The 13038-nt window shown below is 36.4% G+C and overlaps 1 protein-coding gene across 1 annotated transcript in view; it reads right to left on the bottom strand.

The window, feature by feature from the left end:
• Positions 1-569: 569 nt before the first annotated feature.
• LOC140236362 (RNA cytidine acetyltransferase-like) overlaps positions 570-13038 on the bottom strand; it is a 30909-nt gene continuing 18440 nt past the window's right edge. Inside the window, exons 18-26 of the mRNA XM_072316317.1 lie at positions 12126-12259; positions 11045-11093; positions 10268-10370; positions 9381-9488; positions 8403-8572; positions 5298-5516; positions 4078-4151; positions 2947-3027; positions 570-1054 (exon numbers count right to left, since the gene is read on the bottom strand). Of these exons, the coding sequence (XP_072172418.1) occupies positions 925-1054; positions 2947-3027; positions 4078-4151; positions 5298-5516; positions 8403-8572; positions 9381-9488; positions 10268-10370; positions 11045-11093; positions 12126-12259 (1068 nt within the window). The 3' untranslated portion in view covers positions 570-924. The remainder of the gene's footprint in view (positions 1055-2946; positions 3028-4077; positions 4152-5297; positions 5517-8402; positions 8573-9380; positions 9489-10267; positions 10371-11044; positions 11094-12125; positions 12260-13038) is intronic.

Raw genomic sequence — 13038 nt, 5'->3', positions numbered from 1 at the left:
AAAGGACAAGTCCACCTTCATATACATAAGGACTGAAAAAATGCAGCAATATTAGTGGAACACATCAGTGAAAGTTTGAGGAAAATTGGACAATCCGTTCAAAAGTTACGAATATTTTAAGTATCTGCACAGTCACTGCTGGAAGAGAAGACAACTACAGTGTATGATGTCAAATGCGTACAACTATATAAGGAAAATAAAAAGAGAATTTCACAAAACTTTACTTTTTGAATAAAGTGCACATTTCTTCGACTTGCTACTGACGTATGTTAAGGGTAATATTATTCCCCTTGCCTTCTGAGAGAAGTTGAGTGTTCTTTTGTTAGGCGAAAAAAATGGAAATACATGTATGTTGAATTTTCTTTATTCTTTCTTTATGTCGTTGTACTCATGTGACATCACAAGCTATAGTAGTCTTTTCATCCAGCCGTGACTGAGCAGAAACTTCAAAAATTCATAACTTTTTAACGGATTGTCCGATTTTGCTCAAACTCTCACTGATGTGTTCTGCTAATATTGCTGCATTCACTCAACCCACAGGTCTATGAAGGTGAACTTGTCCTTTAAGACTCCTGTTCCAAAAATCTGCTCTCCCAAAATCTAATCGCTGTGAGGTATGTCACATGATCCACTCATGAGCCAGTTAGTGACTCCAGCAAAATATCTTTTTTTCTCTAGTGATGCCCTCCTACGTGTACCATACATGGCGAATTGTTCATTTTCACTCCAGGTATACCAGAGGTGATGTACGTATACGCCATATTAAATGAGAAGATGAAAAGAATCATCAGAGCCGGAGCCGTGTTTCAAGACGCCGTCATTGTCAAGAATCCATCCTTCCGCCATCCATCTACATGTAGTTTCCTTTCAGCAAAAGCCAGTCTTACAAAAGATCACGAGACTGTTCGACGCAACCATATGCAACTAGGATTTCGCCGGTTTTGCTCCATGCTTGAATTTCTTCTTCTTCTTCTTTCCACCACTCTGTCCTTCCTCCATCTCCTTACTCTTGGATTCCCCTTTCCTCTTCTCCGGCATTTTTTTCTGGATGGTCCTGTGTAACGCCAAGAAGTTAATTTGAAAATGCAGCTCAACAACTTGCAAATTTTAATAGTAACAGATACAACACCCATAATGCAAATGGATAAAAGGAATGACAATTTATTAGATATTGGATGAGAGATTCAACTTTCTGTTTTTCATGTTGAATTATTTCTCACAAGTATTAACATGAAGGTAATCAACATCTGTCTCTTCCTATTCCACTATCAAAATCACTCTGATAAGAAATTTCAAAAATACTCTCAGGATCATTATAAAGGATAATTTATCCCATCCCTTCACTACTTTCTTGCCTTTATCATTATTTTCATCTACATATTCAACATCACCTTCAGTTTCGTTTACATCATTGTAACATAATCACATTATTCATACCATCTTCATTCCATACTGCATCCATCTAAATTTACATAAGCATGCAGCTACGAAAATCAAGATGACTATCATTTAAATCCATAATTAACATCTTCATACAACTTCCAACATCAATTTCAAACTTGCCATCATCACTATTATCATCAACATCATTATATTCATCATCAACATTTTATCATTTTCATCATCAGTACAACTGTACATAATCACCATCAAAACCATCAACTGCACCATTATTGCCACCTTCGTCATCATCATGTGATCATCACAATCTTCATCTGATCATCATTCACCACCATAATTTTTCATGTCATCATCATAATCATCATCATCATCATCACAATTTTCATCTGGTCATCATTCACCACCACAAATTTCATGTCATCATCGCAGTTATCATCATCATCACAATCTTCATCTGGTCATCATTCACCACCATAAATTTCACGTCATCATCACAGTTATCATCATCATAATCATCATCATCATCATCATTACCACAATCATCATCATCACCACCATTATCACAATAATCATCATCATCACCATTACCACAATCATTATCATCAGCACCATTATCACAATCATCATCACACCATTATCACAATCATTATCACCACCACTATTATCACAATCATCATCACCACCATTACCACAATCATCATCATCACCAACATTACCACAGTCATAATCATCATCACCACCATTATCACAATCATCACCACCACCATTATCACATTCATTACCACCATTATCACAATCATCATCACCACCATTATCACAATCATCACCATCACCTTCATCATCATCATCATATTCATTATTATAATCATTATCAACACTGTCATCACCGCCATCCCACTATCAACTTCATCACTAATACATGAATCATCAAAATAACCATCAACATGATCAGAATCACCATCTTTGTTATCAATATTTACATCATGGTAATAATCGTTACAACAATCATCATCAAAGTCATCACCATCATCACAATCACCATCCCACCATTATCACTATAATCATTATCATTATCATAACCATTATCAAAATCTGAATCATCATTTTCATCATCCTATCAACACTATCCTGCATTCGTAAATATAGGATGGAAATCAATCAAACAGATATTGGATCATTTCAGTTGCTGGAAGAAACAGATTTAGTATCTATGTATGCTATTATAAGCATTATTGCAATCATCATCATCATCAACACCATCATCATCATCATCATCATAATAACCATCATCATTATCATCATCACCATCATCACTATCAACTTCATCATCAGCATCATTATTACCATAACCATAATCAGAATCATCTTCATCATCTCGTCAACGTTGCCATCAATAACTACATCATGGTAATAATCATTATCCCAATCATCATCAAAATTATCACTATCATCACAATCACCATCGTCATCACCATCATCAACCTCAACAGCCTCATCCTCCTCCTCCTCCTCATCATCATCATCGCATCCTGGGCTGGTTCTCACCCCTTGATGCTGATGCTGCTCTTGCTCTTTCCAGACTTCAGAGCCTCCTGCCAGTCGGACTCCTCGCCCCGGATGGCATACCTAAAGAAATAATCATGATCCAACACCCTCTGAGTTACTCTACGGTCAACATTTCTTCACAAAACCAAAACTAATTACTTGCAAAGGAATACCGTGTCCTCTAGCCTCAGATCCTTTCTTTTAAAGAATCAGTAATTTGCATTCACAAAGAGAGAGGAAAAAAACAAGAGACCTGGGAGTCTTAACACTCACCCAAGTATCACAACCTAAGCTGCCACAAAAAGACAAATCTAAATCACACACAGCACTACCATACTCGCTTATCCTGTATTATTTGAGAAAAGAAGATTTAAAACGCACGATTCACAAAGTAAGCCGGACGAAGAGCACTCGAAATAGCTCACTTGTTCTCTCCAAACTTTTACAATTCATAAAATGTTTATGTGCTCGATTTTCCACCTACATTTTCACTTACCTACATATCTCTGATTTTTCTGTTTTCATACAAAGCAATAGTATATCAGGATGGAATTTCCCTTCAACACAACCATCCTCAGCATCGGTGTGTTTGATATTCTTGCCATCATCATCACCATGGAAATAGTCCCCATTGCTGATCAACATCATTACCTTCCAAATCTTCACACTATATTTCAACACTCATCCTCAGGCTATCATCCACTAGCCTAAGGCTTGGGCACCGTTTCAGGAAAGTTGACAAGTAGTCGGTCTCTGACAATTGGTGACACAACATTTGCTCCTGCGACAATTGTTCCGGTCTTATTTTCTCCAAGGACTAGTTAGGGTTACGGTTGTGATAGGGTTTTTGGATTAGTTTGATGTGACGATTAGAAATAGGGTAAAGGGTTTTACTTGTTGATGGGTAGAATTTATGTTTGACTTATCATGCAGATATTTCATGAGAGCATTGTTGCAGGAGCAAATATCATGGAACCCTGACAATCATCATCAGCAACAGTCAGTGGCCTGAGGTTCTCAGCCAATAAGAACCCAAGGATTTTACAGGAATTGTCAGAGACTGACAACTTGTCAGGGCTGACAACTTTCATTTAGCGGTGCCCTGAGCAAACTTGAAGTAATCTTCCTTACTGGCTGAGATCCATTGTCTTCAATCTCTCCAGCTCTTTCTTCTGTTTGGCCTCAATTTCTGCAGCTGCTTCTTCCTATGATTTATATAAAGAAAAAGATTTTTTTTTTCTCATTTCCTAACTTGGTTGATTAAGGGCATTGTCTACCACTGGGAGCAATGATTTAAACAATGTTGAAGTTATCATGTTTGATGCACATGTGTAGGTCAGTTGTATCATAAAACATCCTACCATATAACTAAGTACTGTTCACATTTTGTGTATTTACTAATACTTAACATTGATTATACTGAATAACGTTTTTACATTGTTTGTTTAAAGCACAAAAGCTGGGTTTTTGTTTCATTTTCAAATGGTAAATAATGCCTCTAAAATAAACAAAGAGACACAATGCGAGACATGAGAAAATTGGTGTTCTTTCTTACTGGGGCCAATTTACATTAATACTTCAAAAGATTCATGTTGAAATGTAGTTGCATGATTGAATGATTAATCATGAATTATCAGTTCACAACTTTCTTGCACGAGAATTCCATAGACAACGTGAATTGCAGTACCAAATTCTACTGTTCAATGCACTATCATCACAAAATCTTATATCATTTTACTTGAACTAGCAACTGTAGAATAAATAAATATGATGATAAATGAGTTAAAAAGAAATGTATTACACATTCTATAAGGAGCTCAGTTTATCCAAACTGTTTATCCAAAATTATTATCTTGTATAGCTTTCTTTCAAAAAGTAATTGCACATCTTCAAACACATTCATTTCTATGTGGTGGGTACAGCATGACAACTAAGCAATACGAATAAGCTTTTAAAGAGACTTCCTTCTGATGATGTATGAATACAAACACTTTAACACACAAACAAACATGCATACACGAAAACAAACAAACAAACAAAATGTCGCTGGGACCTCGTATCTGCAAAATGTCAAATGTTCAGGAGAGCAAAAAAAAAATGGTGGCTAAAGCACAGTGGCGGATGGGATAGCCTTTCCTTTGACAGGCCGTAGTGGCTTCATTTTTGGAATAAGACAGTTGGGATTTGGACAGGACATCACTTAACGCATTATGTGACCATTAATCCAAAAAAGTCATTTTTACCAAAATTGCAGATACAAGGTCTTGCCACCCCAGCGACGAAAAAAACAACAACGAGCAAACAAAGACAGCAGCCACAGACAATGTAAACTCTTCTCTCTCAAGTCTTACCAATTCCTGAGCCATCGTCTGCCTGGTGGGTTCCATGGTAACGGCTTTCTCCTCCGCCATCCCTGCCTCCACCTCTCTCTCCAGCAGACCGTTGATCTCTGAGACCACTCTCCGCACCAGACGGTTGAAGAGGCCCAGGATCTGGGAGGCTGGTAGGTCCAGCTCCTTCTCCAATGTGTCCACAGTCTTGTGCTGAAGACCAAGACCTAACAAGATGGCCTGAGTGAAATGTAGCAGACATGGAATGATTGTTCTCATTCATACATGCATCATATATCATTTTCATTTCATTTCATTTCATTTCATTTCATTCATTCTCATAACCCCATCATTTCGTTTAACTTTATTTGCTAAACATAACCATTTCATAACCAAACGTAACTCATTTTATTTAATTCCATTTTCAAAACCCAATCATTTCATTTGATTGCATTTCATTCTTGTAATCTCATCAATCTATTTCACTTTATTTGCTAAACCTAATCATTTCATTCTCAAAACTCACTAACTTCATTTCATTTCATTCTCAAAATCCAATTACTTCATTTCATGCCACCTCAAAACCCAATCACGTCATTCCATATCATTCTCAAAATCCAAAAATTTCATGTCATTCCAAAACCCATTTCATTTCATTCTAAAAGCCAAACCCAGAATCTGTTTGCAATATTGTTTCTTTGTTCTTGCTTTCTTTGCAAATGCCATTGTTCCACAAACACTATGGAAAATGTGTAATTTGGGCTTATTTTACATCCATTTCAGGGGTACATTTCATGAAGCATTTTGTCAGATATTTCGTCTGACAAACTGTCAAAAGCTATGGAAATCCTTGCATCTGATTGGCTGAGAGCAATTTTGTCCGACAAAGTTGTCAGACAAAATGGTTCATGAAATGCCCCCCTGTTATCATGCTTATCTCTATTACAACCTGTGATGGGATACAGTTGATTATTCCGGAAATTAACTAATAATGAAACAGAGTTCTCATTCGTTGTGGATGCGGGAAAACATTTCATCCTTTGCCTAGTCCTTTAGAGAGACATACATAAAACCATTGGTCAAATGCTTCCTTACAACCATTTCTTGCCTATACAATACTCGAGAACAAATGTTGCCATATCATAATATAAACTCAAATTTACCCGAGACCTGTCTGCCACGAAGTGTGAGTATTGAATTGAAAGAATATTGACTCTTTGGAGAGTACACCTTCAACCTTGGTCTAGACTTGCAAATTTGCATGTGAAAAGGAATACTGTTAGTTTCAGCAATTATAAAATCATATGATCAGATAAGAACAACTCCTTTGCAAGTAACACATGCTACAACAGGATTATATACTGAGTAATTGAAAGATAACAAAACTGATGGACATATTTTTGGTTCACAGTCACCAACAGGGCAACAGGAATTCACCCATTTATCACCTTATGCACTAAATAAATACAAGAAGAGCTCTATGCTGGGTTGCCACACACTGTCATGCAATCCACTATGCACAGCATGAATAGCCATTAGTAGCTGATCGTGGAATTTTGCTTATGTCTATCACAATTTGTGACATCATTGAAATCAATCCGACACAATCAACTTCATTACTCCCTAACTGTTGATATCAAGATTGAGTTAGACATACTGTACACAAATATTTAATGATCAGCTACTGAGGGCCAATTAAAGGCCTACATAGCAGATCCCAAAGCAATCGCACAGCAATGGGAACGCAGCATTAAAGGGACTGTACAGTAGTAGTAGTTGAAGTGAGGATTCAGGTTTCTAACATTGCTTGGTGAGAAAATGAGAAACCTCTTATGAAATATGAAAGAACATGTAATTTCAAGGATTCAATGTTTATTTGATGAAAATTGGCCTTGAAATGGCCGAGATATCCAAAAAAGCCATCCTAGTAAAATTGACAAGCCACGATTTGTATTAGGATCTCTTTGTTTTAATACCTTGTTTTAGATATCTCAGCCATATCAAAACCAATTATCATCAAATAAACTTTTGATTCCCCATAGAATTGTATGCTCTTTAACATCTCATAAAGTGGTTTCTAAATATCTCGCAAAACGTTTCAAGCTGAATCATCACCTCAACCACTACTGTACAGTCCTTTTAAAGAGGATGGCAAGTAACTGATCAGTGGGAATCAGTGGGAATGCTGGGGGATAATTGTTCCAATTCTTCTGGGATTTATTTAAGAGTACATTATAAAGCTATTGTTGTGTGAAAATTATTTGCTTCAGAACGGTCTCATATTCACGTAATGAGCAGTTTAATGCCCCGTCACTGTACAGGCATGCTAACCTTGAAACATTAAACTGCACATTACTTGAATATGAGACCGTTCTGAAGCAAATAATTTTCACACAACAATAGCTATATAATGTACTCTTAAAGGACAAGTTCACCTTCATAAACATAAGGATTGAGAGAATGTAGCAATATTAGTAGAACACATCATTGAAAGTTTGAGGAAAATCGGACAATCTGTTCAAAAGTTATGCATTTTTGAAGTTTTTGTGCAGTAACCGCTGGATGAGAAGACTACTGCAATGTGTGAATAACTTAGATGTCACATGCGTACAACAATATACGGAAAATATAAAGAGAATTTCACAAAATTTCATCTTTTGAAAAAAGTACACATTCCCCCGACTCGTTATCGACAAATGTTATGGGTAATATTATTCCCCCTGCCTTTAGAAAGAGGCAAGTCAAGTGCTCTTTTATTATGCGAAAAAAGTGAAAATATGTTGAATTTTCTTTACATTTTCCTTATACTGTTGTACGCATATGACTCACAAGCTGTAGTAGTCTCCTCATCCAGCGGTTCCAACACAAAAATTTTAAAAATTCATAACTTTTGCATCGATTGTCCAATTTTCCTCAAACTTTCACTGATGTGTTCTACTAATATTGTTGCATTCTCTCAATCCTTTAATGTTTATGAAGGTGAACTTGTCCTTTAAATGAATCCCTCAAGGATTGGAACAATCATCCCTCAGCATTCCCACTGATTCCCACTGATTAGTTACTAGCCATCCCCTTTAAATACAAGAGAATGGATACAGTATCATTTATATTTTTGTCCGATCATACCGACTGGGCCGCAGAGAGGTGAAGGTCAAGCTTCTTAAGAAAGACGAGCTGGGCAATGGCGGGCAGAAGGTCGGTGATGAGATGGTAGTCCGCCATGTTTCTGGAGTAGAGCTCCAGTCGCTGGACATCGTACTTGGTGCAGTAGAGCTCTAACTCAGATGCCGTCATGCCTGACATAACAAGGAAACACAAGAATGAGAGGAGGAAAGGGAAAGACTAAATTCCAAAAATTGACATTCATTCATCAAGTACATGTAAATTTAAGGCAATTCCAAAAATAAACAACCTCTTCAATGTATCCAGGAATTCCAAATGTGTAAACAGCATTGTAAGTTTATGAGGGTTGGAAAGGTATATTTTACGTGGACAGAGTTATTTTTAACTTCACATAAAAAGAAATGAGAAGTACCTGTAACATTGGGACAGGCAGTATTTTCCAAGAAACCTGTGAGATTGCTGGCATAAAACAGAATCAACTTCTGCAACATAAAAGTAACAGTTAGCATCCCTTTGTATCATGAATTTAATACTTATACACTATCTCACACAGCCAAATGTTAAATATTTGTACACCAAAATTAAGACAGTTCAAATTTAAACAGTTTGTAATGCCAATACACAGTCACAGACTCAAGATATGAAAGAACAGACTCAAATTCCCTAAAACGAGACAATTTGGTCAACACTCAGCAGTGAGATCTATGAGACAAGATTTTGGTGGTAATGTATGCACAACTACAGGTTAACCACAACCAGTAATAATATCACAAATTCCACTTGCAACTACTCAAGAAAAGGAAATATGAGTTCTGTAATTCCAAAAAAAAAAAAGAACAAATGAAAATCAGTCACATTGGAGGAAAGGTACTGTAGAAAGCATGTCAGAGAATGTCAAATTGTATCTGATGGTGCAAATATAAACAGTCCCAATCCATGCATGCAAAGTTGTGTTAGCAAGTCAAGTGTTAGAAGGCCTACCTCTAGTATCCACTTTGTACTGTTTGTGGTGCAGCACACTGAGACCCAGGGCCGGCGTGAAAGCCCTAAACTGGTAGGCGCAGAGAGACAAGAACCGCCTCCTGAAATCTAAGAAAAAGGATAAGAAAATCAGAGATGAGGTAGGATGTCAGACAAAAACTTTGTCCTTTGGTTCAAGTGTTTCTGCTTGAACAACAAACTTGTGATGATCTTGCCCTAATTTGACGATTCATTCTCCTATAAAGCCAAGAATTGTCTTGGCTGCATTCATCATTTTCCAAACACAGTCACATCAGTTTTTTGCATATTTCCCTGGGAATCTCAATCAAGTCAAATTTTGCAATAGTCAGTGCATCAAATAAATGGTTGACATAAAAGGAGATCATTTTCATTCATTTCAATTTAATTCCCTGTCCATTTTGAGAAAGAAAATTATTCTCAAATGAAATCAATATATATTGGTATACATTGACATGCACGATATGATTCTCTGAATATTCACTGGTCTGCCTCTAACATGCATCTGAATTTAAAAGATGAAGGCAATTTGGAACATTGGAAGAAACTTTTTTACTTTTTTTCAGGAATTTTTTTCTGACTTTAGAATGAAATATGATGAGCTGTTAGATACCTGCTGATTTTAATTCAACAGTGATAATTGATTAAGTACAATAGCTTCAAATGATAATCTTATTTACACTCTCATTAAAATTTGGAGTGAATTCATTTGAAATAAAGAAACAAAGTTTATTGTAAAGACAAATCAACAGGCGCAGGGCACTATAGTCCAAGTATATGGAGCATATGCCCATTATGCTATCTCCCAAGGAAGTGTTCTCAAGGTAGTTTGATGATATGCATTTAGACACTTCTGATGGGCAAATCACCTTTCCAGAATGCAACAAGCCACGGTTCTTGATCGGCGCCCTCGGTGTCAGGTTCCTGGACAGTCTTCAACATGATACACGAGTGTTCCCCCGTGAGATCATTCTGGACAAGGACAAAGAATGACGAAAATGGATTAAGGCTGTCTCGATAACATCATTTAAACACCATCAACGTTTCCACCCACTGGAAGATGTGTCGCAGTCTAATGATTATAAATTATGATGGTAAGCTGGCTTGGTGGTTAAATGTATCTGCCTTCCAAACAAAAGGACCTAGGTCTAAGCCCCTGCGAGATCTATTGAACCAGCTGTACATGTTATCATGTCTTCCATTCTAGTTAAAGGTGAGAAAGTTCTGTGCTCCATCTCTCCCAAAAAAAACAAAAAAAAACAAAAAAAAACAAAACAAAAATCTGTAAAACCAGAAATGTTCCTGTGCATTTTAACTTCACTCATTTTCGCCAGAGCCAAGATTCTCAAAATTAAAATACACACATTGAAAAGTTTTCTTCTCTACACTACATGCATTGAATGCCAATGACAATTCACAAAACTTTCATGCCACGAAAATGGCTGTTGGCTCAAATTTTTGAAAATTTCATACCACAAATATTTTTTTTCTTTACAGTACTTATCTCTGATGCATCTAAATTGTGAAGAACATGAAATGCCTACATAGCTCTGGCTTGGGTTATAAAGGCAGCCTTTGTCAAATTGATCAAGTCTACTAGCAATAATAGTATCATGTCAAATCACTGTGACTGAAATGATACTTACGGCTGTTTGCCGCAAGTAGACTGGAACAAAGCCGGCCTTCTTCCAGAATCTGGAAATCATTAAAAGAAATAGAGAACAGCAGTTAATACATAGTATAGAAATATAGAACAGCAGTAAATATACAGAATAGAAATATAGAACAGCAGTGAATACATACAAATGTACTATAGAAATATAGAACAGCAGTAAATATATAGTATATAAATATAGAACAGCAGTAAATATATAGAATAGAAATATAGAACAGCAGTGAATACATAGTATAGAAATTTCAACATGACAGAAGAGCTGTATGTAGTGTTCTTTGCCATCGAGAGGTGACAGTTTATCATGGAAGCTGAGTGAATAAGAATGCTCGTCTCTGAATCGAATGAGTGTGGAATGGGTTTGTGGGTTCAACACAGCTGCAAAGGTATGAAACATTGCTATTAGTGTTACAACTATCATTTTCTATAACTGTGAATGTGTTTCTAGGAGGGTTTTATCCTTTACACAAAGAAGCAAAGAAACAGATTAGCTGATGAACCTTCACTGAAGGAAGCATAAAAACTTATACCACATCTTGGTACTCACCCTCAATCAGTGACTCACAGAAAACTAAAGACATAGACAGGAGGAATCCCTGACTTGCTTTTTTTTTTATTTTAACATATTTTAATACATTATTGTAATCATGTTCTCTTGATATAATTGACATAGCAGAATTTAAACATAGAAAAAAGCTCTACAGATGATTTGCAAATCAATAACTTTTCACTTCTCAACAGGTAAAAACAGCAATTAGATTATAAAAAAAAATGTCAGAAATACATCTTGGACCTTATAAGATATAATCCCAATAGCAGCTTGTCCATGAAGCTAAACTGGGATGGGTGTGTGACAACAGGTAACAGCATTACACAATGTAAGTAGAGTGACAGTGGAAAAAAAAATTGTATGTACAGCAAAAAAAGAAAAAGTTGTAAACATGTGGAAACTGTTAGAATGATAAAAAAAAAAATAATAATAGAATGCTTCACTACAATTGTGCTGCATAGCAATGAAAAGATGTACAGTGGGTGACACCCTGACGTGGCCTTACTTGAGGAGGTCGGCTGTCAGACCGTAGGACACTCCAAGGTAGTCCAGACTCTCAGCTGGTCTCTCGCTCAATTTAGCCAATAGAGGGGGTAGGTTCTTCCGAGGGGAGATCACCTCTTCCAACAAGCCAACAGCCTTACATGTTAAAAACAAGAGGACATAATTGTTTTTTTAGAAATCATTAATAATGAATATTCACTGCAGTGATGATTTCATGAAAGAGACTAACTTTTATGATCAAATTCTACGACAGTAACACATATAAATACCTGACAAACACAATTATTATCTATATAGGACATTTCAGCGGCACAAAAAACGTATTTTTGTACGTTGGATTTTTACTTTGCAATACAAGAGCATATTCAATGAATCGCACAGGCGAGTCTATTAATTCCCCATAGGTTACCACTGTAAATGGCTGTGCAATACCATATTTTGTCGAGTCTGTTGTGCAAGCGCTTGCCAGTCTAACGCTAAGTGCGTGAAATCATTACAATTCACAAGCGCGCATATATCATACTGCCCAAGTGTGAGTCACTTCTTTTTCCAGTGCAGAGTTGAATTTAAAGTCTAGAAGAAGTATGCTACTTTTCTAGTTCATGCCTTCCCTAGATGATGATTATAAATAATAATCATATTTCATCCACAGAATACCAGGAAATATTGCACTCGATCTTCAATTCATGCAATATTGGCCAAAACTTCTGCAATTTTCCCCGATATCCCATTCATTGCTATCCAACGTACTATAGATATTGAGCACTTAATATTTCACAAGTAAAATCTTATGCAAATTCGGACATGTAAAATAATTTCAGGAAAGGTTGAACTCATTATCTCATAAAACAGTTGGAAACCTCAAACCCCTTCTCAACCGAACTATAACATCCCTTTAAACCTTACAAATACTG

This window comes from Diadema setosum, chromosome 12 (genome assembly GCF_964275005.1).
Source record: "Diadema setosum chromosome 12, eeDiaSeto1, whole genome shotgun sequence".
Lineage (NCBI taxonomy): Eukaryota > Metazoa > Echinodermata > Echinoidea > Diadematoida > Diadematidae > Diadema > Diadema setosum.
This window is presented reverse-complemented; position numbering and strand designations above follow the sequence as displayed.